At 43.8% G+C, this 26,178-nt stretch overlaps 1 protein-coding gene and 1 long non-coding RNA gene across 3 annotated transcripts in view; one reads left to right on the forward strand and one right to left on the reverse strand.

Annotated features, from left to right (window-relative positions):
- The window catches only part of LOC126547263 (protein phosphatase Mn(2+)-dependent 1K-like), a 47,965-nt gene extending 36,781 nt beyond the window's left edge, over positions 1 to 11,184 (reverse strand). The window contains exons 1-3 of one of the 2 annotated variants that reach the window (XM_055062843.2): positions 10,645 to 11,184; positions 5,065 to 5,273; positions 3,875 to 4,038 (exon numbers count right to left, since the gene is read on the reverse strand). In XM_055062843.2, the coding sequence (XP_054918818.1) occupies positions 3,875 to 4,038; positions 5,065 to 5,273; positions 10,645 to 10,946 (675 nt within the window). In that variant the 5' untranslated portion in view covers positions 10,947 to 11,184. The remainder of the gene's footprint in view (positions 1 to 3,874; positions 4,039 to 5,064; positions 5,274 to 10,644) is intronic. The other variant, XM_050195226.3, reaches the window with a different exon arrangement.
- A 95-nt stretch (positions 11,185 to 11,279) lies between these two features.
- On the forward strand, positions 11,280 to 14,513 carry LOC129380819 (uncharacterized). Its single transcript, XR_008609020.2, has 2 exons — positions 11,280 to 11,661; positions 14,348 to 14,513. It is a non-coding gene; the product is annotated as an uncharacterized lncRNA (long non-coding RNA).
- Positions 14,514 to 26,178: the final 11,665 nt, after the last annotated feature.

A 26,178-nucleotide genomic window follows, 5' to 3' on the forward strand; every position in this document is an offset into this window, starting at 1 on the left:
TATTTGCCAACGACTGTGTCAGCTATCGCACAATTACAAAGATTTCAGATCAAACTGCACTCCAACATAACCTTAACCTTGTACAACAGTGGTGTAATCTTTGGTTAATGAAGCTTAATCCCACTAAATACAAGCTCGTTTCCTTTCATTGCAAGCTTAATCCCTTATCATTCTTATACCTAATCTCTCACTCCACTGTCGAACAAGTTCAATCATACAAATACCTAGGCGTCACCTTATCCTCTGACCTTTCATGGAATGCACACATCAGCAATATCATATCATCCGCGAACAGATCCCTCGGTTTTTTAAAGCGTCATTTGCGTCACACACCCTCAGACATAAAACTTCTCGCATACAAATCACTCATCAGATCGAAACTAGAATATGCAGCGCCCATCTGGAGCCCGCACCAGGTATACTTAAGAAACGAACTAGAATCTGTACAAAATTGTGCCACTAGGTTCATCCATTCTTCATATTCATACGACATAAGCATATCATCCCTAAAACATAAAACTGATCTTGCTAATCTTTCTGTGCGTCGCCACATCGCCAGTCTTTGTTTCACAAATTATTTCACAGTTCCCTCAATCAAGCACCGTATATCATCCCACCGGCGCGCATATCTTCCCGTACGTCCCATCCTTACTCTATCGCACGCACTCGCACCACTACTTTTGCGGCCTCATTTTTTCTTCGCACAGCAGTGGACTGGAATGGCCTTTCCCGTGACATTGCAGCCATCACGTGTTCATCAACTTTTGCGGACAACTTAACTACATTTGTTTCTCATGAAGAGCACTCTCTGTAACCTTTATTTGTAAACCCACCCCTTATGTAATACCTCCTAACTGGGGTCTTTAAGGTAATAAAGTGAAGTGAAGTGAAGTTAGCTTGTTGCTAGGTGACGAAAAAAGAAATAAAGTCGCAAAGTATAAGTTAATTTATATGCAAAGCTTTTTAGTTTTAGTGGGAAAGAAGAAAAATATGTGTGTTAACTTCATTTCACATTCTTTTTTTTTCCTATGCTCTCGGCAGCTAACGGACAGCATTAATACTAGCGCAACGTATTTCCTGTTACCAGTTTTCACCGAGTGTCCCCTCTCGTTGAATTTCATTATCTATGATGAGGCCCGTGCGGGTGCACAATTCCGCCACATCGCAGATCGCTTTCAAGACATGGCATCCGCGCGGCCGCGCCGTCAGCAGCCACTGCCGGAGAGGAACGCCCCTACTCCGCCCTAGCCTCACCCAAAGTTTATATAGGTGTTTTGTGCCTCACCCCTGTACCTCCCGCATGACAAAAGAGGGTGCGCTTCCGGCCCGCCTTCCTCACTCGCACTGCGTTCGTCGGCTCACCGTCACGTTTTTACTCCCACATACAGCATACGGCGCACAGCAACGATTTTATCGCCCTTGGGCTTTATACGGAACCTCACGGCAACGCCGATGGCAGAAATGCGCCGGAATTGTCCATATAATTGCTATCACAATAAAAATACAGTGACTGTTCATTTTGTGAACGTGGGTAACGCGCAAGCGTATCAGTGCCATTCCTAAAGAAATGCGATAGCAATGATTTGGACATTCCAGGCGCATTTCTGCCGCCGTGGTAGCCACAATGTTTCGCATAAAGTCCAAGGGCGATAACATCGTCCCCATGCACCTTCTGCTATATGTGCGAGTGAAAGCGTGCGACAGTGAGCCGAATTGCACACAAGGAAGGAAAGCGGGAAGGCAGCGCAGGAGGGAGGGGGGGAGTGCCTTGTACTTTGGTAGCAACTGTGTTTGCGCAGCGGCGCGTGCCATATCTTGAAAGCGATCTGCTGATGTGACTTCTGAGCCGGTCAACTCGCGGTTGGCCTGCTGCTGCCTGCGTTGCTGCTCCGTCCTTCTCGCACAGCACTCGCAAGTCAATCACGAGAACAACCCGGTACCTCCATAGCGCGCACACAACCCGTAGCAACTGCCAGAGGAGGTCAACCCAGCACGCTTCACGTGGCCATAGCATCCAACCTAATTTTGATGGCAGTTCTTTTCAGGAAAAAAAAAGTCGCACCGTTCTGCAAGACGTAGCAGGTCACGGTCAAGAGCGCACAAAACAAGGACAGAGTGAGTAGTAGACAACACAAGCGCTTTCCTACAAAGATAGTAGCCAAAAATAACCAGAATGCTAGGGAGATAATTGAAGCAGACTGCATTAGAAAGGCAGGTGTGTCGTGTGTCAGTGCACCTTCTGTTTTTCTGTCGTCCAAAGAAACTAAGTTTCCGAGCATGGCCACCCGATGTCGGCATCTCGATCTTGTGACGTCATGAAGGAAAGTGTTGATATGATGCAATCTTGTGAATAAACGATCAAAGCGCTTGTGTTGCCCACTTCTCACTCTGTTCTTGTTTGTGCACGCTTGACCGTGATCTGCTATGCATAACGAACTCAACCAAAACTCTGTGCTCTTGAGCTGCTCCATAAGATGGCCGACGAAAAATTCAGAAAAATACCACGACTTATACACCAGAAAATACGGCATTTATGAAGCTCCCTTTTGGAGCAAAGCCTCACTTTCCTTAGCAACCTATGCAATTAAGCTGTGGTTCCTCTTCTGCTCAACTCCATTCCCAAGAGCCTGAACTTTTCACCACAAGTGACAACTGCAATTAACTTGAGTAAAAATTTTTTTGCTCACTTCAAACAAAATTTACTCAAAAAAAATTTCTAAATGGCAAGCTAGAAGGTCAGTGCCTGTTATGAGCTACCTGACATATATTTATCTGGAGGGCCTTAATGTTTAAATTTGGCCTGGATCTCACAAAAAGTCATTTTTTGCCAACTTTGGAGGTGCTTTCCTCAAAAAATATATTTCTTAATAAGTTCAAATTATTTTTAGCATACACTACAGCAACAGGTGAAAAGGGAGAATTATTGCAGCTGAAAAGTTAATGTAGTTCATGCAAAAAATTTATGAGAATGCAACTTTTCTTGCTTTTTTACTGAGCAAAATGCGGAAAGTTCTAAAATGCATTCAATTACCATGTCATATGAAAAAAGGATACCAATAAAATGCTCTAAAGTAAAATTTGATATTGCACCTAGTTTCACACTAGAACAAAAAAGAATGGTCTCCAACCAGCCTTTGCTTCTTTGCGGAAACTTCAGAGTGACCTCACGTGACCAAAAAAATTTTTTGACAAGAAAACTTTGGTGAAACATACACACAATAGCCACTTAGTGCATCTTTTTTCAAGAAAATCACTGATAGTCGCTTTTGAAGTCTGGGACGTTTCGCTTGGGATGACCCTGATGCATACCTGCCAAACTGTGAACTTTAACATTTGTAAAAATCTCAAGGATAAGTGGAAGGGGCAGAGGTGATAATATACACGTTTTTTAAAGTTTTACCTGAGTAACACACATTCTGCAGGGTATGTACACACTTCATTAACTATTTAAGTTTAGATGCAGTGCACAAGCAACCACAAACTGGTAAAAGAAGACAATGAAAGCAACACAGATCACGGTGACTACTTCAGCAACCTTGCAGTGGCCAATTTTGCCTGCTTCAGGAACATCCTTGAATAAACTTGCTCGAAGAAAATAGCAGCCTTTTAGTGTGTGGTGTCTTGCACTGCCACAAAAGCGTGGCACGGGTACCATAGTAGTTTTTTTCTTAAACTCAGCTTTTGTTGGGGGGGGGGGGGGGGGACATACACCTTCCCATCCTCTTAACATTTAACACCTTTTAAATGTTTCCGCAAACGGAATCCACTTTAGTAAAACTGGAAGCAACATTCGTAAAATAGGAGCCTCAATTCTTAAACTTCAATATGAGAAATTCACAAAAGTTGGCAAATATGGCTGATGTGGTAAACTTGCCTCCTCCAGCTTCAGGCCAGCAGTGTGGTCAGTGGTAAGTCGGCGCGACTCCCCACTGCGGCAGAGCAGGGCACGGCTGTCACCTACATGGGCTACATACAACTCTGTGCTGCTTCTCAGAAGGCACACCGTGGCAGTTGTTCCAGATGAGGCCTCGTCACCATCTGTTTGTCAAAAGAGAAAAATTGGCACAATATGCATGAGCATGGCTATCAGACACTTTCCGAAGGGATGGCACTTTCAGAACAGGGGAGAGAAGCCCGTGTCTTGCACCTATTCAAAGCAATATATTTCCAAACTGGTATCTTTTATTCCGGCTTCAATTTTGAACAATGCTCCCAAAGATTTCTTTACTTCTAAACTAGTGATGTCAACTTCAACTAAAGCTCCCATTGCATCATGACGTTGTGCCAAGTCCCATGAAGAAGAAAGCAATTACAGTCACACTAAAAGCACTATGTTTATAAAAAAGACCAACATGAACCATGTGGTTGTGGGCATATTACAAAATTACTGCTTAACTTTTCATGGTACAAAAGTGTGCTCAAAGTTTTGCAGGCCCTGGCACACATAAGCTCGAAAGCATTACATCTTATTTCTAAAAGCAAGCTTAGACTTGCATTGCAGGAAGCAGGTTGATGTATCTTGCCTGCAGTTTGTACTCCCGTTTCCTCGGGCCAAGCACGAATGTCACTTGCGATGCATATTTGCTCAACGTCCTTTTATTTTCATTTTTCATTTGTTTTCAAGAAAGTTACAGTAACTTTAAAAAATAACCTGTATGGAACTCTTTTCTTTTATTATTTATATTTTTGGTGATGAATTTAACACATCTATGATTTTAGTGGTTTAATCCTTGAACACATTTTTTAGCTTGTAAACTCCGTATGCTCACACAAAGACAGGATATTATGTGCCTCAGATAGCTTCTCGCCAGAAATGCTCTGTGAACATGGAGATTTCTGGAGCCAATACTGGAAAGAGCGTCCACACAACTCTTCGTGAAGATTTATGTGATTGTTTTAGACTGATTTGGTACAGCTTTTAAAGCTAAGCAGTTCAGTGACACTAGCACCAATTAAACTTTCACACTTAGCCATTCGGCAGAACTATCAGTTATGCCCCGTCCTGGTTTACTGCCAACAAGTAAATACTCTGTAGTGCTAAACATGTGTATAAAACTCAGTCACCTGGCCAATTAAAGGAGACATATTTGGCAAAGGAATTGTTGGTGTCGATGAATGCTGACTGGAGTAGTGCCTGTAGGTCTGTCTGGCCTCTATGAACCCAGTACATAATATGTGCCTCCATCTGTTCAGCACAGAAGTCTGCGCATGCTGAACCACCATGTCCATCGAACACCGCGAAGTACAGGAGGTCTGGTGTAAGCTCCTTGACCCTGCATTTATAATGGGATAACGTCAATTTTAAAAAAAGCATTCATGAAGCAGCACAGGCTGCAACATGGCTGTCCCTGAGTTATGCATATGCAAGGCTGCCTAATAAAGTATATCAACTACCATTCATTCAACCTTGTTGGGACATGCAAAATCGGTTCAAATTATCTGATGTTCAAATGGAGAAGCAAGCTCCAAAATCTGCCGCAAAATAAGCTTTTATGTACTAGACACACTTCACAATTGTAGCATAAGCACTTGCACTCGGAGGCTGGCACATGACCGGGGTAGTTGGAGAAGTATGGGAGAGGCCTTTGCCCTGCAGTGGGCATAACCAGGCTGATGATGAATGATGATGCTGGCACTTTACAGATGACCTCGAAGCGCTCATATACAGAGTAAAGCATGACTGGCATTGCTGTCTCTAAAGAACCATTCTGTGAGTGCATCTAGCTCGCGGTTCTGCTATCATAAAGATCCTACTGATGGCTTAAACATTGTCATGATATTGCCGCGACAAACTTGGTGACATTCAAGTTGCGCGCCCTTTGAATTGGACACTGTGCACGCCGTGCCGTGGTGTTGTTCAGCAACAACAGGCAGCGATCTTCGTGGCACGGGCTGCCAGTTGGACCCAGCACGCATGCGCCACGTGCACGAGGTGTCACATGAGGAGAAAGAGGGAAAAGACGGGGATCCCTCGCAATCAATCCCCAAGCGCACGCTCCTGAAGTTTACTTATCGCTCCTTAGGTTAGTTCTCACGCTCAACTACTTCGAATTCGATTCTACACACTACCTGCAAATTTTCGGCACTAGCATGGGTACGCCATTCGCTCCCACGTATGCGAACATTTTCATGGGACAGCTTGAAGCAGACCTGCTGAAATCCTACCCTTTAAAACCCCACACCTATCTTCGTTACATTGACGACATATTCATAATATGGGAACACGGCACAAGCGCCTTAACCGACTTAATTAGCCATTTCAATCGCTTTCACCCGAGTATTAAATTTACTGCTCACCACTCTCCTAGTCAGGTCAACTTCCTGGACACGACGGTCTACATAGAAAACGGAAAACTGAGAACGACACTTTACCGGAAGCCTACAGACAGCCAGCAATATTTAGACTACAACAGTCATCACCCACGACATTGCAAGCAAGGAATTTTTGTCGGACAAGCGAAACGTATAAGAAGAATCTGCAGTGAAGACCACGATTATATCCACCACCTAAATGACCTTAGATCAACGCTAGCAGAAAGGAACTATCCCCAAGTTGCTCTCGATAGAGCTTATGATACCGCGTCAAGATTGGAGAGACAGTCGGAATTGGCGAAGAGACAGCCCACATTAGAATCTGACAGACCGCCGGCCTTTATAACAAAATATTCTAATGCACTCCCAAACATAAACAACATCCTAAGAAAATACCACCCAATATTATCAAGTAACGAGCGTCTGCGAAAAGCGTTCCCGGATGTACCCAGGGTTACCTATCGCCGAAACAAGAACTTTAAAGACATGTTAGTGCACGCAAAAGTCAGCCAGCAGCATTCCCCCGTAATAAAAGCATGTTGTCGCCCTAGATGCAAAACCTGCAGGCACCTTCAAAGTGACATTAAAATTAAAAGCACCGCAAATAATTATACACATGAAGTCAAATCCAGCTTCACTTGCACAAGTTCGGATGTGATTTATATGCTTGAATGTTCCTTCTGTAAGAAACAATATATCGGTGAAACAGGACAATCAATGAACGTCAGATTAAACGGACATCGCGCGGACACAGCTAAAAAGCTTCCCAAAGCCGTCGCCGAGCATTTCAACCAACCAGGTCATAACTTTGATGAACTTAAACTCTACATCTTAGTCAAATATCCGTTCTGAACGAGAAAGAAAATACAGAGAATCATACCTTATCCATAAGTTCAAGACATTGCAACCAATAGGCATAAACGTTTCAAAGGGAGCTTTAGAATCTATTCGCTATGCTAAACCTCAAGCTATAGACAACAACACTTAGTTTGATTTCTTGGCGTATCCCCCCCTTTTCCTTTTTCTTCCCTTCTTTTTCTTTTTCTTTCTTTCTTTTTTTTTTCTTTCGTCAGCTGGCGTGTCAGACGCCCTTGACACGCCGGCTAACGTGCGTGGGTTGACAGACTAGGGTGAGGGGAGGGGGGGGTCCTGGCTTTGACCTTGTACACAGCGTTCCTTTACTAATTCGACACGCTAACACACTTTCCCTCGTTTCCGCGCCCTCCCACCTCACACCCCCTCCCCTTTAGAATAACCCCACCTATATATACTGTGGCGAGGAAAGCATATGTCGCCTTGAAGAAGACAAGTCCACTTGTCGAAACGTTGGCTCCTGCATTCACCTTGTTCACGTTTTGCTCATCGCCATGAGGAGAAAGAGGAAGACGGTTCGAGGCCTGTTTTGAGAACGCGGCTGCCGGGGATTTCGCAGTGACTTTTACTTGTGGGCACAAGTTCACCCTTAATAAATAACGTTGTTTTATTAACATCATTACAATATGAGAATATCGCTTGGAAGAGATTTCTAAAACAAATTTTGAAGTTTAATGTCTCGAAACTGCGCAGGATGGGTTATTAGGTTCGTGGTAATGGAGTGCTTCAGATAGATTCTGACCACCTGGGGTTCTTTAAGGAGCACGTAAAGTGAAGTACACAAGTGTTCTTGAATTTTGTCCCCATCAAGATGTGGCCACTGTGGCCAGGAATCGAATCCTAAACGTCATACTCAACAGTAGAATGCCATAGCTAGTGAGCCACTGACTGTTTAGAAAAGATTCCCACCTACAAGGCTGCTTGTCTGTCAGCACCTGTGCGGGTTGCAGTCATAGTTCCGGGTCTTCGACATGTATTTGCCTGAGTGCCATTTTCAGCTCCTTAGCCTTTGATGCTGACTTTTTGAGGCCCCTCTGCTCTCTGCAGCATGCAGCCAGTGAGTGGCAAGTTATACTCCATCTCACTGACTCTGTACAGTGCAGAAATAGCTATGGATCAGGGAAAGGTAATGGAAGGATTAGTTGCACACAATGGAACATGCAACCTTTGCTACAGTCCATGGAGTTGGTGAAACAGACTACAGGCATGTCAATGTCACTGGCCCCACAGCGGTGACAGAAGACACCCCTGCTGATGTGAATGCATTAAAGGGAGGCCCTATGCCCCAAATTATGCATGTTGTTTTTATTACGTTTGCTAGGTATAGGAATTGACGCCACAAGCTCCAGCGAAAGTGCCGAAATCAGACCATTTTATTTTTTTATTTGCTCCTGAAATCAGTTTCTGCACAGACTGCGAGGCAAAGGAATGTGACCTATGTTCGTTTTTATTCGCTCGGCATGAAGAATATATTGTGCATGTTTATGCTGTAATACAATGATGACTTTAAAAATAAGAATGTGTTTTATGTTTTTTAACAAAACAAAGAGGACACACACTTGTGCATACAAATTAATTATGTCTGCAACTGACACTAGGTACGCTGTCCAATGGTCTACACTAGGGAGCCTACATAGTCTGTCATATGCGGATGTAGGCAGCTCTTTAGTCTGCACTCAAAATATAATGCAAAAATAAGCATTTCCACATATGAAGAGCGTGTAAAGTTCATTTTGTACATATTAGAAGGGTGTGTTTATGGGTTCCTTAACTAGATGGCACCGCCATATTCAGTGAAACTCGGGATTGCCTCCGATCAAGCATCTAATCTGTATCACTTCTCGCTGTCTGTGCTTGCTGTTGAATTGTACTGAGAACTTTGCCTGTACTAGATGCAACAAGCACAGCGCAAAATGGTCAGTAAGTCTTCATTGTGAACTTATAAATAAGATCTGAAAACAGCACCAAGAAATGGGACAAGACAATGAGACAGACACTACTTGTCCCATTTCCTGGCACTGTTTTAAATTTCGAAATCATGTACAAACTAGCCCAACAGTAAGCTCTCCCAAAAGAAAAAAAAGGAAAGAAAGGAGATATTTGTTACATCCATTGAAATAATTTTTTTTTATTAAAGCAAGTTTTTAAATACACAGATTTGCAAACTGCTTTCTTTTTTAAAAATTGCATCCTACTTTAGAATCACAAGTGTAGGTGGTCGGAGGTGTCTTTTTACGGAGGAACAGAGGAGTCGCCTATTTCTTAAGGACAAGTGTAGCACAGATATGGAACCCAGCTTTCAAATTAGATATGCCAGGTGTTTCGACAAAGAAGTAATATTTCTGTCTTTTTGTTTCAATGCTACCAACTTTCAACCACTGTTAGGGCACAGATCCGTCTATCCTTTCCAGGGCATATAAACTTACTCGTGTTGTCCCAAAAAAATGCACCCCCCCCCCCCCCCCCCAGTACTAGAAAGGTAATGCGACAAAGTTATTACCAAATTAAGAGAACAATAAAAAAAATGGCAGCATCGCGAAAACAGTTATCTAAAACGTTGCTCAACCCATTTTCATGCAATTTCAGAAGTGAATAAATTAGGCAGTGTCTATTCTCACGGCAGCCGGGATAATTTCTGAAACGAATTTCTCCCAGCACTCACCTCCTACTGGCTCTCAGAAGGTTAGGTTAGATGGGAAGCCTTGCTTGTGTGCAGAGCTGAAGTTAGTGGAATAAAATGCTGGCAGTGTCTATTCTCCCGGCAGCCGCGAGGATTTCTGAAACGAATTTCTCCCGGTACTCGTTCGGTTGGGGCACATCTGCAGGCAGTCCCTCTCCCACTTGACTTCCGAGGGGAGGGGAGTGCCGGGAGAAATTCGTTTCAGAAGTTAAATTAAATTATGGGGTTTTACGTGCCAAAACCACTTTCTGATTATGAGGCACGCCGTAGTGGGGGACTCCGGAAATTTGGACCACCTGGGGTTCTTTAACGGGCACCTAAATCTAGGTACACGGGTGTTTTCGCATTTCGCCCCCATCGAAATGCGGCCGCCGTGGCCGGGATTCGATCCTGCGACTTCGTGCTCAGCAGCCGAACACCATAGCCACTGAGCAACCACGGCGGGTCGGGGGTACTAATTTGAGTGTAGCCTGCAGTAATCAGTCAGCACCATGCAAAGGCAAAACGCAGTCTGATATTGAGTATAAAACTTCGACCATGCAAGTAATCAAAGCAAAATAGCTACTTCGCAAAAGACTCACAATAGACAATATGAAACAGCAACACTATTCAGTATAATTTCAGCGAAAATGCCATGCTGTGAAAATGTTGAGACACTTTTTGCTTCGTTCCATGAGCTTCTAATTCAACGGGCTCTTTAGTTTCATCCGTCTTTACCAAAGGGAAATACATTCGACCAAAGGAAAACAACAGTACACAAAATACGACTGTATAAGTACCTGTAGCGGTCTTCATTGTAGGTTCGTCGGCCGAGAATCGTAGCACAGCCGGCATGTTCAGCCGATATTTTAGGTACGGGTTTGCCGACCTTGATACTCTGCTGCAATAGCAGTGGCAGATCGATTCGGTTGTCCCAAGTTCCTAGCGTGTCAAAATTAATGTGTTGCTGACGCTGTCCAATGTTTTCGGGGTCCGAAAGAACCTGCTTCTCGCGTACATGCAGCCAAAATAACGGTTTTAAGGCATTTCTATTCAAGCGGGACACCCGCGGTAGGTTCGACCTGAGAAGCGACAGAGACATGCAAAGGATATTGCAGGAAGAACGTCGGATATACGCACTGCCGTCAGGAACTGTCCTCAACTGTATCGCCGTTCTAAATAATTGTTGTGCGCAACGAAAAAATTCGAAGGCCGCACTGTATACGCTTTGAAACGCACACGACACAGACCCAAGTTTTAAAATAACCGACGAACCGAATACACCATAAGCACCGGAGTAGCGCCGGACTGGCCGGACCGATTGCCGATACTGCTTTAAACGTGTGTACGGCCGTGACTGGTGCGACGTCACAGCAGACGAAAGGTGTACCTTTCTCTATGGGTGTACGTTCACCTATGACGTCACCGCCGCTATAATTTATGATGTCACATCCGATCAGTTGCATGGCTTCTGTCTTTCGGGACTTGCGTCGCCGTCGCTGTCCAAACATTGCTTACAGAATCTAAACGAATGCCCTGCAAATTTTTTTTTTACTTTTAAATTAATTATAACTTATTCGATATAACTTTCCTGATTTTAACAGATAATTCTAGGTGTTCTGTGATTCTACGCTATTCAATGCCATTGTCAATGCTAACTCCATAGATATTCGAAAATTTATGCTCCATATTAATTTGGAATAATCCACCTATTTCTCGGCCAATCCCCCATCGTGAGTAGGAGCCACACATGTGATAGGTAACGACAACGACCGGATGATCTGCGAAGCGGTCCGTATTGCGTGCCCACTTAAAGCGTGAGTAATTCATATTTCCACACTGTATGCGCGTAATCAAACCATCAAGACCATCTCGCTCGAGCGAGATGGTCTTAGAACAATTTGGTACTGCTTTTTTGCAGCTTTGCTGCCGCTCATTTAATCATCACCTTGCATTCTTTTTAATAAGACAAATGGCATCACTGCGCCGAAGAGCGTCTCTTGAAGTTTACCAACAACAGCCAGTGCCGCCGTGCCTGCTGCATACAAGCTTACCTATACGCTTTCCTGACGCAAATAAAAGGATTAAGACGCGGCATCAGCCCTGCTACTGCGTGATGCAGAATCATTATGATAAGAAACTTGAAAAGAACAAAAGAAATTAATGCAGTAAATGTGGTCAAATGTTTCCAAGTGTGATAAGCGGACCTGCCCCGCAACATAGGGTGAATAAATCGACGTCCTGAAGACAGCTTCGCCGCAATAGACTTGTGTTGCGCGGTGAAGCATACAAAACAGTATTGCAGCGAAGCATGTCAAAAGTGAAGAGGGGCCACTGTCATGGGACATATATAATGTGTTCTTTAATGATGTACGCGCGCACCCTGTGCACCGTCTCCTGTTACATTACGCGCGCCGAGGCGCCTAATAAGTGTACTGGCAAGCCTTAAGAGCTATTTCGGCAGTGGCTGTGACGCTTTGAACCGATGTTTTGCCGACCTTGTAAGCCGATATTTACACGGTTATTTTTTTCTGAACTTGATTTCTTCCTTCAGTAATAGCTACGTAATTTCGTAGTTTCCTGTCCGACTGCTTTGGTCATATGCAAGTCAAGGTGTTCTTTTTAGCCGAGCGCAGTTGTCGAAAGCAAAGCGATGCTTTTGCAACAGTAGTGCTGTCACTGGGAGACAACCGAATGCGGGGTACTCGCACGCGTGTAACTGCATAACTAGCCGCGAGATATATTTGTACTAGCAAACATATGCACTAGCCTGTTTGACCACTATTATCACCGCAACACATTCGTGTGTCGCGGTGAAGCATGCCGATAGTGGGAAGGGTTCACGCGAATCGGGAATGTAGGGTTTCAGTCACCGAGGAACCTAATGTTCTAGTCTCAACAAAGTAGATTTTCGTGGCAGGATGATGTTTTTACAACTTTTGTTGGCTAAAGCCATACATGCCAGGTTAGCTCTTGTCACTATTAACATGCTTTACCGCAATACAGAAGATGCCTTACTGCAGGACACGTCCGCCGTAGATGTCCGAAACTCTACGTGACCGTTCACTGCAAAACACATTGTGTATTGCGGTGAAACATACTAAAGCACAAGTGTCAGTTTAGAATGTAAAGACCCTTCGCTTTTGTGATATTATGACATTCAGTACAATGAGAACATATTCACAGCTAAAAGCATCCACATTGAAATGCAGGCATCAACATTGATAGGCAGCATGTGTGGTGTTTTATCTTTTTGCTTTGTTGTGTATTTTTCATAATGCCATTATTAAATTTTCCTATACTTTGTAAGGCGCTGACATGCATAACATTACATTGCAAGGAGTCACTCTTTTATTAGTGTTCAAAGACCAGTGTGATGGCTTTTCTCAAGAGAGGTTGGGGTTAAGTTGCTGTGAAGGTTTTTTTTAGAGGGGTAGTTTTCTGGAGAAGAAATCAGATGTCAGAAAATAGACCTGTCGTACCCTTGGTTTGAGTATTTAATGGTGGAAAGGATGCAGAATACATGAACATTTCTTGCCTGAAACCATGAACTAGCTGAAATATATAAATATTTTAAATAGCATCTATGAGCAACTGAAAGCTGTGCACACTTAGGCCCAAAACACGCTTGTCGTGCTTCAGTCCATGCAGGCTTTCCGCTACGTTGTTCAAGCCTCAGGTACATTCTCAGTGGTGCAGTAATTTTGGCCACCTTTTGCTCAAGTGTGCCATAGACATAATTGAAAGATTTGCTCTTTCAACTGGACAGCAGCCTTAGCTTGAGAGACCAGTGGTAGGGCATATTTTATAAAACTAGATGACACAAAGCATTACCAGTCTGAGCAGGACCCTGTTTAAATGTGTGGCACCTTTAACATCTAGATTTTTGACCATGAATTCAGAAAAATCTGTAGCGCATTTAGATCCTAGATTTTAAATGCTGTATAAGTTGTTGTCATCTTCACTGCAGTTGCACTCGGCTTCTGTCCAAATGGGAAAGCACTTCTGCATAGCTCATCAGGGAACATTCTTGTTTACATGCCTTCTTTTTCTTTATCTCGATCGAATAGAGATAGAATGTATATAGAACATGAATGTGCTATGCATCAACCTAACTTACACTGCCATATTCAACAGCAGAGTTCATATAGCTGGTGTTGGTTCATTCAAGCTAAGCACTACTAGAGCCTTTAACCGTAGGTATCGTGGTATGAGAGCAGAGAAATCGATATGCAAAGACAGTTGGGCACGTTGAGATGACACCTTTTTGTGTGTGAAAAGAAGACAGATACACAAAATGGGAGAGAACATGTGCGCTTTCATCTTTTCGCGCACACAAAAAAAAGTCGTGGGAATAAGTTTTCTTCACTGTCCCATAGAAACTGCATGTTTGCTCTCAAAGGTAATTCCGATTCATTGGATTTGTTCTTGTGCTGTGTTTATTTTCTTGAGTGTGCTTTAGTTTTTACCCCTTAATGTTTCAAAGTGTTTTTATTTTCACAGACTGAACATCTCGCGTCTTGGTTTGACTTTCTGGTACAGGATACTTGCACTCGGCATAGAGTGATGAAGCAGAGCGGTGTGCTTTTATTAAAAGTGCAGATTTTAGCAGTGTAACAGCAGTTAATAAAAAAAAATGTGTGCTGATAATAAAGTGTTCCCACCCACATTCCTCACTGTCTAATTATGCTTGTATTCCTGTATTCTCTTCAGCAAAACCACTTATATGGGGAATTGATCGTGATAACTGCTCATGAGTGTTTTAAAGAACAGCCTTGAACCCTTTCTACTGGTGCACTGGTAAAATGTACACATGCAGTAAAATTGAAACAGGACGCAAAATAGCAAAAAACACCAATGCTTGATGCGGTATTTGTCAGGCTTGTACGTCAGCAATTTGCGCATAAAACAATATACTAAGACAGAGCATACTAGCACTACAAAGCACACATTTTTCATGCTAGGCATACATTACCACAAGCTCTTTAAAGGTGGTCATGAGAGAAATGCTGGCTTTAATGAGAAACTACAAATATTAAAAGCAGCTGTGAAAATGTATTGAGAAATTATGTGATGTGTAGCATTTACTCAGTTCAGAGAACTTCCAAAGTTGCCATAAGGCCTTGATAGCTGTGGATAAGCGAACTGTTGTAGCCCTAGTTGGAGTATGAGAAATATACGTTAAGATGGAAATATGAGTACCAACTCGTAATGCCATTAAAAAATCTTGCTATACCTTTAAAAAGGAGACAGCGAAATGAAATTAGTGTCATAATTTCTTTTTTTTTTACTTCATTTGGGTTGAATATATTGATTGTAATAACACAAGAAAGGAGAGGGGGTGAGGCGCATTAGAAAAATGCTAGTGTGTTTTTATATACTGCCTTCTCTACACTCAAAGTTCAGTAAAGCTAACTTGGAAAGCTATGGTGAAGCCATTGGTTGAGCCTGTATGGTGCATAACAGTGGCAATTGCCAACCTAGATGCATGGGTTTATAGTGCCTTAATTGTAGTTCATACCTATTTAAGTGCTGAGCTATTGGAAGGTTGATTATAGTGACCAACATCCCTAACAAGTAGTTTCCTGAGTAAAATACATAGAGAAGGACGGAATGATAGGACAGAGCTCAGGGGGTGTATTCTGCAAGTGTCCACCTAGTAGAAATGTTCATTTCATCTGCTGCTGAAGTTCTAATTGACTGGGCTGGGGTACGGCATGAGAAGAGAGGAGAGACAGGCGCCCCCAGCTAATCAGCACTTCAGCAGAAGACGAAATGGACATGTTCACTAGGTGAATACTTACCGAGACCCCCTTCCCCCTCTCCAGCATTTAATAGAGTACTTCTGTAACCAACATGCCTACTATGCCATCCTTGCTTTCAATGTCTGTCTTTGTCAGCAAACGTGTGCATGAAAACTTTCCTGGGGGTGTGTGCCTTGAAGCCCGTAGTGGTAATCACAGGAAATGGGGGTGGATCCAGAGTAGCACCGAAGGGCAAGCCTTCATTGAAACAAACATGGAGGGGGGTGACTGCATGCTCAAACTTGCCAGCTCACAAGTTTGCCAAGACTGAGTCATGCCAGAAGTTGATGAAGCGTACATGGTTGATGAATAATCATATAGGCTAAAATTATTTAGGTACTGTTTATGAGGACTGCATATTTACTGGAAATCTCAAAATAATTATGCTGGTGCAGAAGAATACCGTCTGCTAGTGGTGACGTCCTTGAAAGAATGAAAATGTATGAGTTGAACTTGTGTGGTGCATGAAGTTACATTTAAAAAAAACTCTCAGCAATGGAAACAAAATGCAAAGAGTAGTACTCCAAATATATTACCACCTCTTTAGGACTAGATGAATGCAAATAATAATAGTAAGCAGTTTAAAATAAAAGATACAAGATGTTTCAGCTCCCACATGAGAGCCTTGTTCACAACGATTGTGAACAAAGCTCCAGTTGAACCATCTCTTAGTTTTCATTTTTGTGGTTGGCATCCACTTTATATTTAGACTACTTGCCATGCCTCTTTCGACCAGAGCAGACGAGCTGTCATCAAACTCTCCACTACTTCAATGCAAATAATTGGAGGTTGGAAAATATCACATTTTTCTAATAGGAGTAGTAAGTATTGAATAGTCAAACACAAATGCACACATTTACAGTAGGCATATTTATCTTGGAATTAAGTGCCATGTCTTTTGCCCCACCCCCCTCTTCTGCCCCACTGGGCTTAGCTGCTGCACGTGCCTGCCGGCCTTGGCCACTGCTGCTTCCTCGGTCTCTGGTCGTGCAGGACGTCGGTGGCACGCGCCATTGGCACTGCAGGCTGCTGCTGCTTGCTGGCACAGGCACAATTAACATAGCTCTAGGGTACATTACTCGCAGCACAAAACTTGAAGGACTGCTCAGCGGCGTCCAATTGGACATTAATGCTTTCTCAATCACAATTCTCACTACTCAAATAAGACGTGCTTAGCTGTCCTCAGATTTTTTTCTTTAGTTGCCAAGTGGACGCAGGAGTGTTCACCATTCACAGGCTTCAATCTGCCGTCAGCATTGCATTGTAACTTCAAATTAGTTGTAATATCATGCCGTCGGATGCTGCCGCCTACACGCTGTGTAGTAGATACGCAATCATTGCCATGCATGCATTCATCATCCCACAGTAGTTATGCCTCAATTGTCATGACTCCAGAATTGTCATCCCATCATCAATCACACCATCATTGTCACCCCGTCAGCATTACACTGTTGTCGGCATTCAACAGATACATTACACTGATTAGCATTCCCTTTTAAGCTTCTAGAACAGAATGCATGTGGTGATCTACAGCAGTGATATTGTGAGAGACACTCGGGTGGAACAATTGCTGGCCTCGATCACCAAGCCAAACCTCCCTCCCAGCTACCACATCATTTATTTTAATCTCCACAATAATCCTAAATTGTGTCACAAAACTTCTACAACAAATGTCAACATGGTTGCCATAAGACGTTCTCTCTCATGCAAAACACAACTACTGTCATGTTCACTAACTTGATCTCCTCTCTTGAACTTGGTTCTTGCATTGAATGTATGCTTTTAGCATTTTAAATTCTGATACTTTGTGCCACTTCCTCCTTCTCCTGAATAAGCGAACTTAATATTGATCCACATGCAATTACTAAAATTCACTGAATGCTTTCTTCGTGACCAAGCACAACTTGTATATGTTAACAACTCCAATTCACAAATCTGTCTTTTGTCACTTCTGGCATGCCACAATTCTGAGTGTTTGGGCCCTTGATTTTTCTTATTTTAGATCTCTGAAACAACCTAACGTATAAAATTAAACTTTCTGTTGATGACTGTGTGTCTTGTCGTGAAACAACCAAACCCTGGCAGGTCCGTTTCAGTTCAAACAGACTAATGTCTCTTCAGAGTGTCATCACTATAGTTAAAAACACAACATCAGTAAAGGTAAAATGAAGAGCTTTTCACATTATAGCTAGTCCTTTTAGCACATTTACCTACAAAATTAAACAGTCTGTTCTTATTAAACACCTTGTACATAGGTCATATTACTAATATTCTTTTAAGGCAAATGCATATCAATTATATGACTAATGCTGATAACTGAACACTTGGCTTTTTGTGCTGCAAGTTAGACTCCTGTTTCCCTTAAACTTATACTGTATAATATATTTGCAAGATCAAAGACTGGAGTATGCTTTATCAATCCGTAATATACTTGCAAAAAACACAACTCTCATATTTACTTGAAGCCATGCAAAACCAACCTGTACATTTTATTGTACCTGCTTATTCCCATCCTGCAAGCATATCAACAATTAAAACTTGCCTTGATTGGTCAGACTTGTCAACAAGAAAGCTTGCCCGTTTATTTCACATTGTCTCACTTGAAACATGATATGTTTTTATTACCTCCTTGTACCTCATTGAGAATGAACCACAACCTCAAGGTACAGGTGCCAACTTGCCGAACCAATCTTTATTATTCCTGTCAAAGGCAGCCTCAGAATATATATATATCCATCCCATGGCACCCATTCTGTAACTCTAATGGGCCATTAGTTATCTGCCCTAAGCTCAATAAGACGGAAAATTGGGCAAATTCGCGAAGTTTCATGGTAGCTACTGTGCGACAGACGTGGACAAAAGAAACAGAACGGGACACGATACAGCGCTGACTGACAAATGAAGTTTATTGAAAGAAAACAACCAATATATAACATGCATCACGTGACCAACACTCGGCCCCCCAGTATATGCAGATACATATCAAAACAACCTTCACATCACAGAATGCACATGTTTTGACGGCAACACACGTCACGGCTGATTACTCAACATAAACAAATTACTAAGGCACGAGGCAACTCAGTGGCTTTATCCAAGATCTAACAAGGCAATCTCGCTATCTTGCAGCGAGATGGATGGCTGGCTAACACATAGTGAGCCTTTCTTTCTAATGTGATAAGCCTCCATTAATTCATGCTAGAGCTTTTCACAGTGTCTGAACAGCAGAATACTACTTTCAGAAACTGGGTGGCACCCACAGTTGCAACAATACACAGAAAGGTGCAAACCCTTCAAAGAACTATGGTACTCCCTTAGTCGAATTTTCAAGCATCTTCCAGTCTTACCGATATATTATTTTGTAGGCCGCAAGAAAAGGGAATCGAATAAACAACATTTCATGTAGAAGGGACAAACTGCATGCTATGTTTCAATTTGCAGTCCCCCATGTTCAGACACTCCTTGTGAAGAATGCGCTTGTTTATTGCTTCGCATATTCCCTTCAGCGTATTTTTTCCCGAAAACCCAATCCTGACCTGGAACTTAGAAGCACACCTTTATCAGCCTGTGTGACAATGAATAGAGGGGATAATGGCAACTTTGTTCCACTCTTGCTCCTTAAGCTTCTTCCACCCTGGTTGCGCTTTAAGTTCCTTAATTAACTTGTCACAAGATAAATAAATCCCTGAAACTGGATAAGCTGCCTCATTAAGCCTTGTCACCAGATTCCACACACTTTCAAGCATAAGGTGAGGACAGCTCTTGGTTAGGCCGTCTCTAATTGCATGAGTGGCAATACTGTAAAGTTTTGAATGGCTAGACCTATAATCAAGAAGGGACTTAGAAGTTCTCAGCTGATATCCCCAGCATACGTGATCCCTCATAAAAGTAAGCCTGATATAAGAAGTTGCAGCACATTTTATTCTGGAACTTCGAAAGTGAAGTTGAAACGTTGCTCTTGTTCTCTAAATAGCTTCAGTACTTCGATGACAGCTCTGCAAAAGTTACGTTTGCCCACAAAAATCAAATAATCATCGACGTATGTGAAAATCTTAAGAGCAAGTCCACTCAGGTTTTGATTCATTTCCTGGTCAACGTAACTTAAAAAGATATTACTGAGCACTGGTGCAACACAGGAACCTATGCAGATGCCAGATTCCTGGACAAATATTTTACCTTCCCACCAGACCAAAATTGACTTTAAATAGAAATCAAGAAGCTACAGAAAACTTGCAACCAGAATTTTACACCTTTCATCAAATTCCAGCTAATTCATTTGGTCGTGTATGCAGTCTTTAACAACTGCAGGAGATGCACCTGTGGCAAAGAATAGTATAGATCTTCTACATCTATACTGTGCGTTTCCCCAGATTATGCTCCTGCAGGAAGGGTACAACACTGAGAGCTGGGAGCAAGGAATGGGTCCTTGATTCTCAGCCTGTTAAGGTGTGTCTGCAGAAATTCTGAAACAACACAAAGCTGCGATTTATATTCCGACACAATGGTTTTGAAATGGATTCCCTAGATTGTGTGTTTTTACACTGAAGAAGGCAGATAAAAGAAGACCTCTTTCCACCTTAACAGCGTTTGAGACCATTCGCAAACCAAACTGATTCAACTTCTGACAACATACGTGCCATCTTCCTTTGCGCTAGAGCTACAGTGTACTAGCACATACTAGCATAGGTGTTCTGTGGTACTAGTGCACTCTACTTTGCGCCTTCAATCAGCTCGACGGAGCAGGTAGGCGCGAGCTTCGAACTTTAAAAATGTGAGGGTTTTACGTGCCAAAACCACGATTTGATTATGGGGCACACCGTAGTGGGCATGGTAGTGGGGGACTAGGGAATAATTTGGACCACCAAAAAAAAGATGGGTACAGGCGCTCCCGAACCCGGCGCCCGGTAGTGTTTGGGGTGTACTGCCTGGGGAGTGCACCCAGCTGCCGATTTCCCTAGTTTCGACATGCAACACTGAAGGGTGGATACGTTCCCTGGCCGTAATGTGGACACGGCTGCATTAATCAATATCATATCACCAGGGGTTCTTTAACGTGCACCTTCGCATTTCGCCCCCATCGGAATGCGGCCGCCTCGAATGTATGCTGTCGGGTAACAGTTTTAGTGGAGCAGACGCACTCCTGTGTTTTTACGTGACACGTTGAAGAAGACGTACAAGACCTGCGCCGTGATTGCTTGCGTGTCTCTGTTGCTGGCTGACACTCACACTCACAGACCCAACTTTCGAGCTTACACCCCAACTCCAAAGTCAGTTTGCCTTGCGAACAGAACGGGCTACGAGAAAAGCATGGGCCGAAAAATTTAATCTCACTTTTCAGAGGCTGAGAGGAACAGCGAGAGCTTTAGGAACGCGTTTTCTATGGCAACGTTGATGGTTGGCGCACCAGTCTCAGTGCTCCTTTGCGGAAAACACTACGTGACTTCCGCCACATACACTTCAACAGACCCAAGCCGCCCGAGCTAGCCGGGGCCTCTACTACGCCGGAGCAGATAGGCTATGGTGTACTGGAATGGGGTAGGGTGTCGTCCGTATAGCAAAACAGTGGGAGAACCAGGACTCTTCAGATGAAGAAGCGATCGACTGGTGTACTTACCTAGCGTGCGAGATTGAAACATGTTGTGCAAAGCCTTTGGCATTTATTAACTAAAACTCTCTCAAAACACAATTGATTATAATTTGCAAAAAAATAAATATACAAACTACTAGGATACACCAAGACGCCGTCTAAGCTTACACGTTTCCAACCACAAATCATGCACTGTTCCCGATTGCCTGCTCAGCGTTTAGGTTGCATGCAGAAGACAAACACTTGTATGCTCGTTCCGTTCGGTAAGCTCACGTATGTTTGTTATCAAATTATTTCAAAGCACACGAGGATGAGAAGCCCGGAAGGAGCACCTGCACTGTACCTGGTGGTTTGCACGGGATCCCTTTCATGTTTCATCAGCCAGAAAAGTGGTCGCCAGTTTTCACTGAGAGAGAAAGAATAAACTCTTATTTCGAGCAAGCACAGTCTGCGCCCTAGGTGGGCGGCCTCCTTATTCCAGGCAGCCGTGGGCCATGGCCATCTCCCGTGTCCGTTCGATGAGGCTGCGCTGTTTCTTCAGGTCCTCCCACGTGTTCTCTTCGGTTAGTGTCTGGATGTCTACGGTGCCATTTTTTTATTTCGACACATCCACATACCGTATGGCATAGGGTGTCTGGGACATTACAGTACGTGCAGAAGTATGAATGCTGAGTAGGTGAGATTCGGTGCAATAGGATAACGTGGACGTATAGCTGTTAGTTTGTAATTTCCCGAGGGTTAATTGCAGCCTCTTCCATATTTAGCCTGGGTGAAGTGGCGGGTAAGTTCTTCAGTATAGCCTGTAGTGTTGCAGAATATCACTGTACTTTTTCGAGACTTCATCTGTTTTCCTCATCCTTGGCGCGTCCTGTGAGAAAGCCCGGTGAATGTGAGCTCAGGCGGAGGCGTCGACTGCATCATTCCCCAGCAGTGACTCGTGCCTCGATCGGAGTCCAAACAATGTATATTTCTGGTTGTTCCTCTTTGCCGTTTCCTCGAGGATTTGTCCGGCTTGCCTGGAGATTCTCCCTTTCTGAAGGAAAAAAAAATAATAATGCTCTGTGACAAATGCAGCCACCACGACCCGCCGTGGTTACTTAGTGGCTGTGGTGTTGGGCTGCTAAGCACGAAGTCGCGGGATGGAATCCTTGCCACGGCGGCCGCATTTCGATGGGAGTGAAATGCGAAAACACCCGTGTACTTAGAATTAGGTCACATTAAAGAACCCCTGGTGGTCGAAATTTCCGGAGTCCCCCACTGCGGCGTGCCTCATAATCAGAAAGTGGTTTTGGCACGTAAAACCCCATATTTTAATTTAATTTTTTAATGCAGCAACTTTCGATTGGATATTTCGCTCCGTAAAAGGACACCGAAGGGCAAGAATACAGCCAATGTTCTCAATGTACCAGATGTGACGAAGTCCGAAGTTGTTCAGAAAGCGTGAACACGGGAACGCGTGGCGCCAGGCCTACGCGTTGGAACGCGTCCGCACGCGCCGCGCTCACTTGACGTCGCGTCGCGCCCGCGGCGGAGGAAGAAGGCGCGCACCCAAACGACGCAGGAGTTGCCGCGCGCTCGTCGCCGCGCGTTTCGTCGCGGCGATTCAAGGCAGCCCAGCCTACGCTTAACGGTCACGTTAAGCAATGTGCTAAAGATGGCAAAAACACGCAATAAGTTTTAACTTAAAATTTGTTTTTATATATTAAAAATGATATTGCAGGACTCCTATAGTGGTTCAGTCAGCTCTACTGTCAGTATTGTGAACTCGGTGAAACCTGCAGCAGCGTCGGCATCACTCGCGTGCTCTGTGCCTTACGCCTTCTGCACGCTGTGTCAGGTCCCGAACTTCGGCGGTGAACATTTCGTTAATAATGCACAGGGCTTACGGCTGAAGACTTCAGCTGCTGCCATCATAAAATACCAAAACCCGCGCGGAACTCCGATCACAACGCACGCAGCTTGCCCGGCCTTGGCTGCACGCCGCGCGAGGAATCGTTCCGGAAGTCACGTTGGTTCGCCGTCATCACGTGAGGCGCGTCGGGCGGGTGACGCGAGCGGCAGCTTCCGGTGTGGGCGCAAGAAACCAATCAGTGCAAGGTCTTCACGACGCCGCGCGTCAACATGCGACGAAGCCTCCGCGTCTGGTACGCGTGCAGACGCGGCGCTGCGCGTGCGGCCGCGTACCAGCGCGTGCGCAGTGGGCACTCGCCACATGCCTGGTCGCCGCCGTTGAGCATGGCTCTTGCGAGACTCCGCTTTCTTCGCCATACTCTCCTCCTCCCTCCGCTTTCCTCCTCATGCTTTAGCGAAACCCTCCTCCTCGCGTTTTCTTCGCTCTCGCCTTCTTTCATCTCCCGCTGCGGCCCGCGTTCGCCATGTCATCCTTCGCTGCGCTCGCTCGGTCACCGACGCTACAGTGAACTTGTTCACTATACGACTACACCGACGCGCTCAACGCAGGAACGGTCGCCTATATACACAAAAACGCGCGCGATGTGCCGCCGACGGCAAACCCAAAGGCGGCAGAACGGCCACACCAGCTGGCGACATAGTGCTCCAGCACCCCAGGCCGTCATCGCAAAAAGAGCCACGTTTTCGGCCCCGGACGACACACTACCCTATTCCAGTACACCATAGATAGGCGCGGGCTTTGAACTTGCATCGCTACGAGTCGCCGAATCGCCGTTCTGAGGCGCGTCAGAACAAAGCCTACGAAACTTCTGTAACAGTTTTAGCATGTTTTAGTGAAGCAGATTCGCTCCTGTGTTTTTTCGTGGCACGTTGAAGAACCATCAGTGCAGATATTTGGGCTTGTTGGTGTAACACTTTGCAGTTTTTTTCTGTAGCACAAATAGCACAAGGATGTGGACTGTGTGTGTCTCTGTTTCTCTTCTACGTCCTTAAATTTGCGCTTCAGGAAAAAAACTGCAAAACGTTGAAGAAGACGACGAAGACCCGAGCTGTGATTACTTGAGTGTCTCTTGCTGGCTGACACCGACACTCATAGACAGTGGCGTAGCCAGAAATTTCGTTTGGGGGGGGGGGGGCTGAGGTTGCAGCTTGGCCTCCTCCTTCAAAGGAAGCTTTCTTGGGTGCTCCAATGTAAATACATGTAGAAGGAGAATTCGTCATTCTCGGCAACCATTGCACCAAATTTGACAAGGTTTGTCATATTTTAAATTTAAAAAAAGCTTAAATTCTAGTGACTGTTTGTTTCGAATTTTTCATTTAGGTTGTCAACTCTTTATTAAAAATTGGCAAAAATCGCAAATTTGCTGAAAACGAAACTATCAAGTTTAAAACTGTAACTCAACAATGATAAACGATGTCACAATTCGATGAATTTTATATCTGACAGTACATCTACAGCGGACAAAATTGATGTGTTACACATGAATCTCAAAAAAATTTAGTATCGAAATACGGCTTTTGCAGAACCCTTGTACACAACGTAACCAATTCACACAAGATGCAAATTGGCACACCAAATTTGTTCGCTTTGACTGTTATAGTAGATGCCGTTTACAGAAACGCGGTATCTATTCTTGATGCAGAGCTTGTAACGTCGCAGAGTTTGTAAACGTCGTGCTTCTATTTCTTTCGAACGTTCTATTAAAAAAATATTTTAAACAAAATTCAGGCCCTAAATCGGAATTCCGCTTCCAACAGACACTACAATTCAACTTTCTCTCTCAAATCCAACAAATTTCATTAAAAGCGATCCAGAGGTTATTTCAGAAAAGCCTTTCCGCGTTCTACATGTACTTGAATATGCCGCGTCGGAGCTGGGCCCGACCTAAAGCTTCCTCTTAAACAATTTGCCGAGCGATCAAATACGTCAATAATAACTGCATTGCCATTTCTAAAGATGCTGCAAAGGAATTCTTCAACGCTACGCACTGTCAAAACAAGTAAATTATGTACTTTTTAATAAAAGAACACTCGTATGTGCCAAAGATTGTGCCCAAAATAACTTATATCAATGCTTCCATGTTTTTTTGTCTATGTAATAAGTAAAGAAAATATCACACGAATTTTAGAATTATATCAGTTCGAAACCAGCAAAGCAGTGCATGCCGCTGATATAAAAAATGTAAAGGCCACGAAATGAACAAGTTGAGGACAAACATGTTAATGGAACTTTGTCGTTCAAGAACCTCGTTTACATTATTGTGCACATGCAACGGCCAGTGCAAAATGTCAATGACGCTGTCATTTGTTCCAATGTGTTACGCAGGAGCAGCTGTCACCGGTCGTGTATCGTGAGTAATTGCACCGAAATTATAGTCGCAACAGAGAGCACGTTTAAAAAGCAGGAGTTCTACCAAATATACGAGCGCGAGTCAAATGAAAGTGAGGCAATGCAAATATATGACAAACTGGGTACTTTATTTAAGAGTAGCCTCCATGAGCATTAAGACATTTGTCCCATTGACTAACGAGTCGCCTGATTCCCGTTTTGGGACTGCTTGGGTTGCTGCTTCAAAAAGTCTGCTACTGACTCTTTCACGTCATCGTCTGACATAAATCTGGTTCCCTTGAACTGTTTTTTCAGTTGTCCAAAAATGTGGAAGTCGTAAGGCGACAGGTCTAAGCTGTATGGCGGATGTTGCAGCCTTTGCCACTTGAACTTTTCCAGTTTTATATTACTCACATCAGCGACGTGGCGACGGGCATTGTCGTGGAACAAGATGACCCCACTCGTCAATTTTTCACGTAGTTTGTCCTTGATGGCGGCACGCAGCCGATCCGGCGTTTCACGATATCGGAAACAATTGATATAGTCTCTCAAGATTTAGCAAAGTCTATCATTAATGGCCCCTGACGAACAAAACAAAAATTCACTACCTTTCCGATGGAAACGACGGCCCTTGCTTTCTTGGGGGTGGTGAATACGAATGTTTCCACTGTAACCTTTGCCGTCGTGGTTCATGCTCGTAGTA

This window comes from Dermacentor andersoni, chromosome 1 (genome assembly GCF_023375885.2).
Source record: "Dermacentor andersoni chromosome 1, qqDerAnde1_hic_scaffold, whole genome shotgun sequence".
NCBI classification, from domain to species: Eukaryota; Metazoa; Arthropoda; class Arachnida; order Ixodida; family Ixodidae; genus Dermacentor; species Dermacentor andersoni.